Raw genomic sequence first — 12521 nt, 5'->3', positions numbered from 1 at the left:
TCCTGGTCAGGGCCCTGTGGAGTCAAGGTTGATACCTCCCTGGATGCCTCTCTTAGACTTGAAGGCAATGCAGAGTGAATGGTTGCAGAGAGGAAAAGAGGAAGTGTGAGCGAGCAAGAGCGCACACAAGAGAGAGCAAGAGAGAGGCAGGAAGAGAAAGAGGAAGGAGGGAAGGAGGGAGGGAGAGCTAGAGAAGAAGTGTGGCCACAGAGCTGACCCAGCAACTGTGTGGCTCTGATGACTGGACCCTGGGTCCTAGGACCAGCACTGAGGCCCCCAGGAGTGCGAACTACATTTAAATGTAGCCACAGGGGCCCAGCGCAGTAGCCTATCTGCTAAAGTCCTCGTCTTGCATGTGCCAGGATTCCATATGGGCACCAGTAGCCCTACTCCCCATCCAGCTCCCTGCTTTGGCCTGGGAAAGCAGTTGAGGATGGCTCAAAGCCTTGGGATCCTGCACCCGCGTGAGAGACCCAGAAGCAGCTCCCGGCTCCTGGCTTTGGACCGGCATAGCACTAGCCATTGTGGTCACTTGGGGTGTGAATCATCAGACGGAAGATCTTCCTCTCTCCTCCTCCTCTCTGTATATCTGACTTTGCGATAAAAATGATTAAATATGTAAAAGTAGCCACAGAGGCTGATGCTGTGTCTTGGAAGACTAAGCCTCAGCCTGCAGTACCAGCATCCCACATGGGCCCTGATTCGATCTCCTGGCCTGGGGCTGAAGCCTCCATAATCTCCTGTGACATGCCAAGGCCAAGTTCCAGCAGAGCGTGCACATTCATGCCCAAGGCCTTGCATAGTCCACCAGAGCTACACCAGGGGATCCTGGTCTTGGGGCACCCAGTGCTGAATTTCCACCACGTTGGAAGCCCATGAAGGTCAGGCCCAAGCCAGGCCAGTCCAGGCTGCTCCGGGAACTGTCCTGTTCTCTCCCCCTGGAGTCCCTTTAGGCCTACCATCCTCTTGGGGATGTGGCAGGTGTCAGACTCCAAATGGATCACTGTAGGACAGGCCTGCCCACCCCTGGCCACAAGGACCAAGTCGATGAAGTGGCAGAGTGCCTTGCCCCGGCTTCTGGCTATGTCTCTTTGTGGATCTTGTCTCCAGCCCAGGCCCTGGCCCAGTCAGCAGTGCCAGAGCCAGCAGTGTGGTCATGGTGCTGGGCTGGGGACTGGGACCTGGCCACTCTGCAGACTGGGCAAGGGCTGGGCCTGCCTGCTCCAGTTCATTCTTGGAGCCCGTGGCCATGAGAAATGGTATCATGAGAGGTGGATCAGGTTTGATGCAGGATGTGGATGGCGGGATGGCCCCAGGTCATCTGGGAGCAGTGGCCAGTCACCCCCAAGGGCCTCCCAGCAGGAGGAGATGGGAGGAACAGAGCTGTGCTGTGACGGGGAGGTCATGCACCAGGGGTTCCAGGAGCTTCTAGAAGCTGCAAAGGTTTTCCCCTACCCCGAGTCTCTGATCCTGCCACCCCATTTCCAGGGTCTGACCTCCAGGACTCGGGGCTGTTTCCAGCTGCAGCATTTGCAAGGCACTAAACTTGCTCACCAGCCAATCACTCCTAGAGAGGAAGGAGCATGCGAGTGGGAAGAGAGGCTAGCTTGGTCACTGACAAGACATGTGATGGCTGTGGTGCATGATGGGTGAGGATGGTTCTGATTATGGCAAGGCTCCAGGCAAGCCCAACAGTCACCCAGAGGAAGCTCCCAGTTTCCCTCCATGGATCAGGTTTAAGTGAGGAGGGAGTGTTGTCCAGAGACCCCAGCAAGACCCGTCTGCACCAATACACAGGGAGGCCAGGCGTGAGAACACTCCCGGGCCTTTATAAAAAACCCAAGGTGACAATGTTAAAAAGAGAGGCCAGTCCAGGACATGGGTGATGCCACAGAGGCTGTGTGCTATCTGCCGGGGTTCTGTCGGCTGGCAGCTCCCTTCTGCATCTTGCTCTCCCCCAGGCACCTGTCCCGGAAACCCCTACATTCAGATCTGGGCAACTGCCACTCCTCAGCCCGTGAAGGACAAGGCCAGGCTCAGTCCCTGCCCTCTTCACGGCCACATTCCCCTCCCCCAGTGGCCAGGGAGATGATTCCACCCTGTGCCTCTCTCTCATCCCCCTCAGGCCTGCCCTAGGAGGAGGAATCTCTGAGGTTGAGATCTCCCAGCACATGGACAAGGAGACCAAGAGCATGGCACCGGTGCACTTGGTGAACTTTGCCGATCGGGACTTGCCCCTGGCTGCCATCAACCTCTCCACGGCCGGCTCGCAGCTCCTGTCAAACCTGGATGGAGATTACCAAAGAGAAGGGTAGGTGCTGCCTGCTGGGGGTGGAGAGGGGCGGCCAGCGGTGCAGGCTCCCGAGTCCTGGGTCACCCCCTAGGTTCCCCCCGGCAGCCCCCGCTTCAAGGGGTGGTGGAGGCAGCAGTGTTGGCAGCAAAGAGGAGAGATGTTAGGAAGCAGAGACTGATAGTTCCCATTGGGGGGTGCCTTTCTTTCCTGCGGGATCCTGTCAGGACTGGCCAGCCTTGCCCCTTCCCCTTATAGGGAGGACCACACTGAAGGAGCCTTAACACCTCCCTGCCCAGCTTACAGGGTCGGATGCTCACTCCTCACGGCCCCACCATTGCCACAAACCACCCATTATCCACCAGAAGCCCAGGTCTGAGAAGGGCAGGGCCAGGCCCCCGGGGTGACATGCAAGACTCCTACCCCATGGCCCTTACACACACGATCATAACAGCTGGTAAGACCTTAAGAGCCCATGCTAAGAAACATTTCCCTCCCAGATATCTGTGAACGGTTCATACTGTGTGGCTGCTCTAAGCTAAGGGTGAGGGTGGCAGGTTTCCAGGGGTCGCCTTAGCTACAGCTGCATTGCTAAGCGTGGCATGGCTCTCTGCACTTTCCTGGCTAAGTCACCCAACAGGTACCAAACCGGACACCTTCATTGCACCCCAGGGGCTGTCTCTGAAAATGGCACTTCCTCCCGAATTATCAAGTCAGCAGAACATAGACAGGAAAGGCCAGGTGGACACACAGGAGGTACCAAAGGGTAGCCCTAGCCAGGGCTACTGTCAGCATCCAGCCGGCTCGAAGGCTGGGCTCAGGTCAGCTCCATGTACTCACAACCTGTGCAGCATCCAGGGCCTTGTGCTCCCAAGGCCTCAGCATTTGGCCCACTCCCAACCCCTGCCCTACACATTTCCACCTGGCCTTGCAAAATTACATCGCACCAGGTGACTCACTGTGCCACTGCCCTCTGGTGGTCATTTGCAGTAGTGTGCCTCCTATCATGTTCAAGCTGCCCCCCCCCAGGGTTCATTCCTTGCACTGGCCCCAGTCCCTGTCAAGTTCAAGGCAAGTGGTGGGAAAACGTGCAGAGAAGCAGGGACACTTCTCCGAGGATTCTGGTTTGGAGCAGTGTGCCTCATATGTGCCATGGGTGTAACACCATGGGTGTACCAGCCTTCTGGGTGCACCTTGATGTGGGTGTACACCAGCACCCAGATGCACTGATGTTTCCCTGCTAACCTGAGAGAGACAGCTGAGGGAAACCTTGCTGTTATTCTTTCTGCCTCTGAGGTGGGCCTCCACAGTGTCAGGATGCTCCCCGTAGGTGAGGACACAAGGGAAGGGCCCTGGCAGATCTTGGCTTAGGGTTAAATCCCCAGGAATGCCCAGGGAGTGGGTGACACTGAAGCAACCCCAGGAAGGGACTGGCCTAGGCTGCTGGAACTCCCAGTTGGGGACCCCTTGGCAGCCTGAGGCCTTCCCAGAGCCAGCGAGGGGAGACTGCAGCCTGGAGCCAGGGGGAAGGACATCGAGCAAGCAGGTGCTGGGGGGATGGCGGGGGAGGAGCTTGGCTGCCTGCCGACTTGGAGTCAGGGGAAGTTCCCTGGACTCCCAGCCTGGCCTTTCCAGCGGGAGCATGTGGCAACCCGGAGGGGCTCCTCCCAGCAGCTCTGAGCCTAAAGTCCCCAGGACATTGCGTCTTTCCACCACCATGGGTGGTGCTGCTGGAGGGCAGGGGGGCTAGGTACCCCCACACCATGCAAAGCTCACTCAGCACAACCTCTCCCCCGCCACCACCACCTCCCCTTGACCCAGGGTTTTAAAGGATCCTAGAGTCTGGGACGGGGCAGAGTGGGGACAGCATTGATGCTGTATGCCCAGAGAGGCAAGGATGGAGCCAGAATCCATGCCAGCACCCTTGGGCTTGCCTCCCATGTCACAGACACACCAGTCTCTCCCACGTGTGACACATCCGTGTACATCATGGCTGCGATAGTAGGTAACATGGTAACACATGTGCGCCCCTGCTAGACCACCCTGCCAAATGCCCATTTCAGTGGGATTTAAGAAAAAATTAAAAATTGTGGGAGAGGGGTGGGCATATAGTACCTAAAGCCCTACCCTGATGCAGGGATCCCATACAGGCATCAGTTGCCCTGCTGGCAGCTCCCCTTCCAATCCACCTCCCTGCTCATGGCCTGGGAAAAGCAGTAGAAGAGTTTGGGTCCTGGCACCCATATGGGAGACCCGCATGAAGCTCCCAAATCCTGGCTTCAGCCTGGCCCCACCGTGGCCCATTGCAGCTCTCTGGGGGAATGAACCAGCAGATGGAAGAGCTCTTTGCTTCTCATTCTGTGCAGCTCTTTCAAATAAGTTGTTTTTTTAAGTGGCAAAATACATGAGAAAATAAGCCATGAAAAATGTACCTTAGGAAAAGCAATGTCTGGTTTAGAAGAAACTTGTCTGCCCCCATGTAAACTTGATTCTGCCTACCATGAACTGTTAAAGGACCCTCGTACACACACAGCAGGAAAGCTGGCATCTCAGCTCCATCCTTTAAGTGCACAGGAGTGGCATCAAGGACATTTGTGGTGTCACATGGCTGCCTGCGACACCCACCTGCAGAACCCTGTTTACCCAGTAAAACTCACTCTATCCCCTTCTCCATGCACTCCTGTGCTCCCCCGACACACACACACCACGGCAGGTGTAAGCATTTCTCACACCCTGGGCCTGAGATGGTGGATGTCTCCATGCCACACAGTCCCTAACGGATCCTTACACTGTCCTGTGGCCAGCACCTGCCCCTGACCACCACTCGGGGGTCCCCTGTGCCTCCCACATTCTCTAGGTCCTCCTGTTTCTGCCTTGGACAACAGCAAAGTGAGTGAGAGATAGCAAGCAAGTTCTTCCCTCTGCTGCTTCACCTCCCCTGTGTTCATGATATCCAGGCAAAGCCAGGGGCCCTGGAACTCCTTCTGGGTCTCCCAAATGAGAGGCAGGGACCCGAGAACTGAGCCATCGCCTGCCCCCCTAAGGGTGTTCCATAGCGGAAAAGCAAGATTAAGCTGAGGGTCAAACTGAAATGCCCACTCCTTTTGTGAGAGAGCCTTCCAACACCTTTCAGGGATGGGACTTCCTCTATTTATGATTTAAACGTCGGGTTCTCAGCGTCTGTCCTCAGCCATTTTCATGCTTCTCAATTCTGCCTTCCATGGGGTTTCATTGATTCCCACCCATGCTGTGGTCTCACTTCAAGGTTAGCGTCTTTGAGCCCCATCCAGCCCCATCACCCTCCACGTGCCCGCGGGTGTAGCCCTCCAGCTGCTCGCTGGCCACCCCAGTCATTATGAAAAGTAGCGAGGGTGCCCAGCCTGGCCGCCGTCACCCAGCATGGCCACCCAACATGAAGCCGGCCCCGGCACCCAGGCCTCGCCAACCACTTTGAGCCCTGGCCTCCGAGCACGGATCAAGGAGACGGGGAGAAGGGGACCAAGGCCAGCCGCCATGGTGTCCCTGTCCTGGCCACTACTGCTGCCTCCGCCCCACACACACCTCTCCTCAGGGTTCCCAGAGACCCCGAAGCCCAGACCCCTCCCATCTCTCCGTCCCCCTGGCAACAAGTCTCCCCACGCCTGTCCGGCACCTCCTTCCTCCCTCACGTCTGCCAGGCCGCCATGGCCGCCCACCCATTCCTTCCAAGAACAGCAAAGAGCTTTCCGCCAACCCAGCCTCTCTTTCCTCATGCCCTAGTGGCTAGGATTGGGTCACCTGATGGGAATACGGGACACGCCATTGGACAAACGGGCTGCCCGTCAACCACCTCATTTCCCAAAATGCACTGTGGGGCGCTGGCCGGGGCAGGCCGGGCGGCCATGGAGGCCTTCATTGGCGCTCCCGCCTTGAGGGGCGTCCAGTCCGCATCCGCAGCCAGCACTCCATCCGCACCTCCGCTAGCCTTCCCAGTTGCTGGCCTGGGAGCCACCCGCTTTCCAGATGATCTCTACCAAGGGCCGCATCACCTGGAGGCCCTCATCCCCGTGCCATTTGAGCTGGGCCGGCCGTCCCCGAGGCCGTGTTGGTCACAGGAGGACGTGAGAGTCTCTCAGCTGAGTCTTCCTGAAGGGCCAGTGTCCCAAGTCCGGGCAGGTGGCCATTGCGCCCAGACCTGGGGGCCAGGGTGGCGCCGAGAGAAGGCCGAGGCAGGGGGATACCTAACAGGCCACAACAGCCCCAGTGACCCTAATGGCTTCCCACACTGTCCGGGCCGAGGGAACCCCGCCTCCAGGCCCAGCTCGGGGAACCCCGCACCCTCGCCTACCTGCACCCGTGCACCCAGAGGTGACAGCCGGCTCTGCTCCGCGCCGAGTGTGCCTCCAGGGCGGGGGCGGGGGCTCCTGCAACTGGAGGGGGTGTTGACCGAGCCAGGGAATGAATGGATAAGGGAGGGAGGGGAGGGGAGGGGCTGCAGAAGGGAAGGAAGCTGCTGCTTGGGGTGTGGGGAGCCGGAAGCTGGACCCGGACCTGCTGAGGGGGAGCCCCCGCCTGGGTGGGGGGTTGGGAGGGGTGCAGACTGCACGCTCCCCACCCAAGCAAAGCCAGCAGCAGCCTTGCCTCGGGCATCCCCGCATCCCCTTAGTGGAAAGCAAGGGGTGTCCTGGGGTAACTGGTGAGGGCCCCCTCCCTGGCCGTGGGGTGGGGGGATTCGAGTGCCAGATTTCACTGATGCGTCCACAGTCAACCCCCAGCTGAACCCCGCTCTTATTTCAGTGAGTTTAGAATTCACAGTGCTCCAACCAGGGAGTCACAGTGTGCCTCCTGCCCCACCACCAAAAATATATATATATTTTTTTACTAGAAAGCACAGATTAGACCTTTGGACTATAGCCCAAAGACTTTGCACCTATTAGGAAGACAATAAAATGCACACATAAGATGATTTCTCTTGTAACCTTAGGTGGCCAAGACCACTTCACTTGAGGCACCAAGGGTGCTGCAGGGAGTGACCGCTAGACGGCGGCAGAGCGCCGCTGGCCACAGTGGGCGGGGCAGGGGACTGGAGTCCTGGTCACCCGGGAAGGCAATGGGGACGCTCCCCGATCTATGGGGGCACCTAGGTACTAGGCCTTGGCCCGCCAGACTCATGGCCACTGGCCCTGGTCAGCCTGCAGAGCACCACCCTCCCCAGTCAGGCTGGGCGCTGACAGAGCTGGGAGCCACTCCCTGGCCACGGTGCCCTGGGTACCCCTGTGCGTGGTGTGTGGTGGCCAGGCGGGCTCTCCTGTCCTCAGAGGGTGAGGGTGGGATGAGCAGAGATAGGCGTGGCTTACTAGGCACAATCCCAGCTCCTGCCTCATGGGCCATGTTCCTTCCGGGAATGACATTTGCCAGGAGGCACGGAGATCTAAGATCCTGGGGCATGCAAATGGTAGGCTCTGATGACCTCAGCTGGACACAGCCCTTCCCCTGTGGGTACAGCAAGCTGGGCTCGCCTTTTGGTCTGAGGCTGGTGACCCTGAGGTCCTGGGAAGGGCTGGCAGAACCTCCCCACTGCCCCAATCAGCCTAACCCTTCTGGCCAGGACTGTTTTTATCTCTGGGAGGGAGCCCGGGGGACCTGCCTTCCAGGAACATTATCAAGGTCAACAACACGGTTTCTGGCTGGAGAAGCCGGGTCTTTATATTTGCTTTTTAGCAAGATCTAGGAGTTTACTTGCTGCAGGCTCACCAGGAGGCAGCCCCAGACAATCAGCATCTCCTGTGAATTTTGTTTGTACAAGTGCAAAAAGAGGAGAGAGAAAGCTTCCACCCACTGGCTCACTCCCCAAATGTCTGCAATGGCCGGGATTGGACACGGCCAAAGACAGAAGCTGGGAATTCTATCCGGGTCTCCCTCTTGCGCAGCAAGGGCTTGCGCCACCACCTGCTGCCTCCCAGGGCCGGCATCAGCAGGAAGTTGGCATCAGACACTGGTGCTAGAGACTGCCCAGGTGCTCTGTGAACCAGCAACTTAACGACCAAAGTCCCAAGCTGATCACTGAATTACCCCTTTCTGTCCGTTGTTTCATGAAGTGCCCCTAAACGATGGCGGGGCACATGATAACTAGATGCAGAATGGAATACACATTGGAACTCCACCCCGCCCCCGAGACGACCAAGCCAAGCACCCAGACCAACAGGCATAGTTGATATGGATGGCAAGCCACGTGTCCTGAAGTTCCTGGGAATTGATTGTTTTAATGCTTTGCACCTTCACAGCAAGCCTGCACAGGCCGACACCTCCATTTCAGGGACTAAGAACCTTGGATGTCAAGGACTTAACCGCGGAGTTATAATGGGGATGGACGGGGGAGACACACACACACACACAAATACACCATGCTAACAGAGGCTAGAGGGTTTGCCTTTTTAAGTGTGTTTCCATAATCTAGATTGGACTCTGATTTGTTTAACCCAACACCTTTGAAGACAAAACAGAAGCAGGCAGCCCCGCCTGACCTCCCGCCCCCGCGGCCTCTCTCCCAGGCAGCTTAGCACACAACCATGTCCATCTGCCCACCAAGGCCACCTGCTCCTCAGGGAGGACATTGGGGGGCGCCTCTGCTGGCGGCTCCGGGGTCAGCACTGCCCGCGGCGTCCTCCCCCTGCCAACACACCTGTGTCCTCCTGCCCAGCCAGCCGCTCGGGGGGTAGAGCCGGTGTGCAGGGCGCTGACACTGCCCCAGGTCCTCGCGAGCTCCCAGGGGCATGGTTCTCAGGCTTACCTGGGTCACTGGCGCTTGCTGCAACTTGCCGCCAGCCTGACAGGCAGGTAGCTGAAGTGGCCTGGTGTGTCTGTCGGTGGCCTGGGCGCTGGGGCTTGGGGGCTCCCCCGGTTATGTTGAGTGGAGCTGCAGCTGAGGAACGCTGCCCCGGAAGATGCGGGTCTTCCGGCCCCCTGGATCCCATCATTCCCCGCGTGGACTTCAATTGCATCCACCTGGGCTCTCACAGGACATGATGTAAAGCAGCAGATTGTGGAGACAGAAGTCAGCTGGGGCCAAGGCCGCGAGGTGCAGGCTGGGACCTGGGAGGTGGGTCAGGGGCTGGGGCCAAGGCCGCGAGGTGCAGGCTGGGACCTGGGAGGTGGGGAGTGGGGGGGTAGGCAAAACCTATGGCAGCATTGGCCGCACCTGCCCAGGGACTGGCAGTCTGAAAGCTCCCCGCCCCACTTCCTGAAGGGGGAGCCCTCCTTGCTCTGGCAAGGTTCTGCCCTGGAGGACCCTTGCCTGCAGAGTACCCCAAACTGTCCCTGCCTGCTGGACACTCAGCCAGGCCAGGAGGGCACTCCCCCAGATAGCCCTGCGGGCTTTATCCCCCCCCTTATTGCCACGCCCTTACTGCCTTAGTTGAAATGTCAGCTCAGGCCAGTGTTTGGGGTGACAATTAAGACAAAGACTCCACTTGGGGTGTCTGCATAACCCCCCATAACCAAAGGGCCTGGCCCAAGTTCCAGCTGTACTACTGATTGCAGCGTACTGTTAATGTGCACCCTTGGTGGGGAGGGCAGCTAAGTCCTCAGTGGGAGACCCCAGAGGGAGCCCTGGCTTTGGGTCTGGATCCAGGCCCGGCTGGTGCTGGCATTTGGGAAGTGAACCAGTACATGGAAGATCTCAATGTGTCTGGGTCCACCCATCTTTCAAGAGTTATTTTTTTTAATTGTAAATACAGATTTATAGAGAAGAGACACAGAAAGATCTTCCATCCCACTGGTTCACTCCCTAAATAGCTGTAGTAGCTGGAGCAGAGCTGATTTAAAGCCAGGAGCTTCTTCTGGGTCTCCCACACAGGTGCAGTGTCCCAAGGCCTTGGATCATCCTCCACTCCAAGCAGGGAGCTGGATGGGAAGTAGAGCAGTCGGGACATGAACTGACACCCATATGGGATCCTGGCTCATCCAAGATGCGGATTTAGCCATTAAGCCATCATACTGGGCCCTGTCCACCCATCTTTCAAATCCATGTTTTAAATTCAAAGAATGAATCCATGGTGACTGTCAGCCCCCTCCTTCACCATCCCCCAGGCCCTCGTGGACTCCTCCAGCACCTGCCAAAACTGGCCTTCCTCTCTCTAGGGGGCCAGCTCCCACAGCTTGTGTCTGTCCTGCAGTCTGTCACTGCCACAGGTATCTAGATAAAACCTTACAGAAAAGACGAGAACAAGCCCAGTTTCCTGCCGGGTACCCTGAACAGTCATAAGCTTTACCCTGCCCACTCTCCCTGCCCCCCTATGGCTGGGTCATGAAGAACTCCCCACCCCAACTCCAGCAATGCAGCTGCCACTCTCAGTCCGGTGGCACCGTGGACTCACCAGGAGGTGGCTGAGAATTAGTGTCATTGGGTTTTTGTTGTTTTGTTTAAGATTGATTTATTTATCTGAAAGGCAAATTTAGAGAGAGGTTGAGAAACCAAAAGAGAGATGGTGTGCTAAGCAGACAAGTTCCTCCTACTCACAGATTCACTCCCCCAAATGCCTGCAATGGCCGTGCTTAAGCTGAGCTTGAGGACAAAGCCAGGAGCCAGAACATTCCACCCAGGCCTCCACGGTGGAGGGCAGGAGCCCACTCCCCTGGAGTCAGCACCTGTCGCCTCCCAGGGCCTAAGGTTCGCAGAAGCTGGAATCAGGAGCCAGGGCTAGGAAAAGCAGTCCAGGCACTTCCCACTGGGAGATGCTGGGGCTGCCCAGCTCAGCCCGCCTCTCCCGGCTTGTGTCCCCGCAGGTCTAACTGGCTGAAGCCGTGCTGTGGGAAGCGAGCAGCCACGTGGCAGGTATTTTTGCTCAGTGCGAGTCTCAACAGTTTCCTGGTAGCCTGTGTAATATTGGTGGTGATTCTCCTGACCTTGGAACTGCTAATAGATGTAAAGCTTCTCCACTGTGAGTAGCCAGAGAGAATATGTCATGTGCACCTGCGTCCACCAGGGGGCCCCCTCCCACAACCCACCACCTGGCCCCAGGGCTTCAAAGGGGACCACCTTCTGCCCGGCACCCCTCTGTACCCAAGGGAGGGTCTCTTGAGCTGGGCCCCGCCTAACATTCCACCACCAGGGACTTGATGAGACAGTAAAAAAAAAAAAAAAAAGGCTGGGGGCTCCTGTATGCATCACACACACACACACACACACACACACACACACAAACACTTTTGTTAGTATTTGGAATTTTCTGTAGCTTAATGAAGCTGTGTCCTATGGGACCACCACCAGTAACACTTAGATTCCTGGTGTGGTCATTCCTCCTGGACTAGCAAATTGAGATGCGGCAGTGGGGCGGGGAGGGGGTGGGGCAGGTTAAGAGGCTGGCACTGGGAACTGGAATGTGGGACCACAGGAGCCATTGAACCCCCTCCAGAAGAGGGGGCCCAGCAAGCCCCACCCCAGTGGCTTCCGTCTGGTGGTCCTCACTGGGTTTTATGCAGCTCATGCTTCCTTAAGTGTCTTCACACTCCACCTGTATTCTATTAAACCATGCTAGAATCACCCCTCCCGCCAGCCGTGCTGGCCCCACTGCTTTTTTGCTCTGCTGGGGAAAGGCAGGGCTGAGGGGGCAGGTTGCAGCTGGGGTGGGTGGGGATCTTCGGTGGGGGGGGGGGTCAGTGAAATAGAGAACTAGCCAATGCTGGAATTTTTTTCTTAATATGAAATCTCCAGGAGATTGGCCTTGGTAGGAGATCCAATAGCAACTCATAAAAGGCATGTTAAATCCCATAAAAATGCACAACCAGAGATTTATGGCTCTGTGTTCATGCAAACCATTTTTTTTTAAAGCCCAAGAATTCACTGGAGAAATAATGGAGAGACTTTTGTGTTTTTTTGTTTGTATTTGAGTCACTCAGGGCTTCAGCTTCTTGGTTCCCACTGGTGTCCCTGTGACCCGGGACTGTAAAGAATCTGCCGCACCTCGGGGCTTGGTCGAAGGGGTGCACTGGCCCAAGGCCAGGGGGCCCCGCATCCCCCACCTGCACCTGGGATTGCACACCCTGGGCTGCCCTTCCAGTCTGGACAGTGTTCCCAGGGGGCTCACAGGGTGCCAGGCAGGCAGGCAGGCAGGCTGCTGAGAGTGTCACAGCAATTCTGTCCTCGCCACCCCTGCCTGGGTCCTTGCAATCTCTCTTCCCCACCTGTCCTGCGTCCTAGGTTCCAGCCACCCTGCTCCAGGCCTTGCCAGTGGAGATGTCCCTGGCTGGGACT

General features: G+C 57.4%; 1 protein-coding gene across 1 annotated transcript in view; it reads left to right on the top strand.

Annotated features, from left to right (window-relative positions):
• Positions 1 to 2125: 2125 nt before the first annotated feature.
• Positions 2126 to 12521, top strand: part of LOC131479298 (transmembrane protein 266-like) — a gene marked incomplete at both ends in the record, with an annotated part of 29100 nt that continues 18704 nt past the window's right edge. Inside the window, 2 exon segments of the mRNA XM_058659818.1 lie at positions 2126 to 2311; positions 11054 to 11208. Of these exon segments, the coding sequence (XP_058515801.1) occupies positions 2126 to 2311; positions 11054 to 11208 (341 nt within the window).

The sequence above is a fragment of the Ochotona princeps genome, unplaced genomic scaffold, assembly GCF_030435755.1.
Source record: "Ochotona princeps isolate mOchPri1 unplaced genomic scaffold, mOchPri1.hap1 HAP1_SCAFFOLD_262, whole genome shotgun sequence".
Classification (NCBI taxonomy): Eukaryota; Metazoa; Chordata; class Mammalia; order Lagomorpha; family Ochotonidae; genus Ochotona; species Ochotona princeps.
Note: the sequence above shows the minus strand (reverse complement) of the source record. Positions and strands in the feature narration are given on the sequence as shown.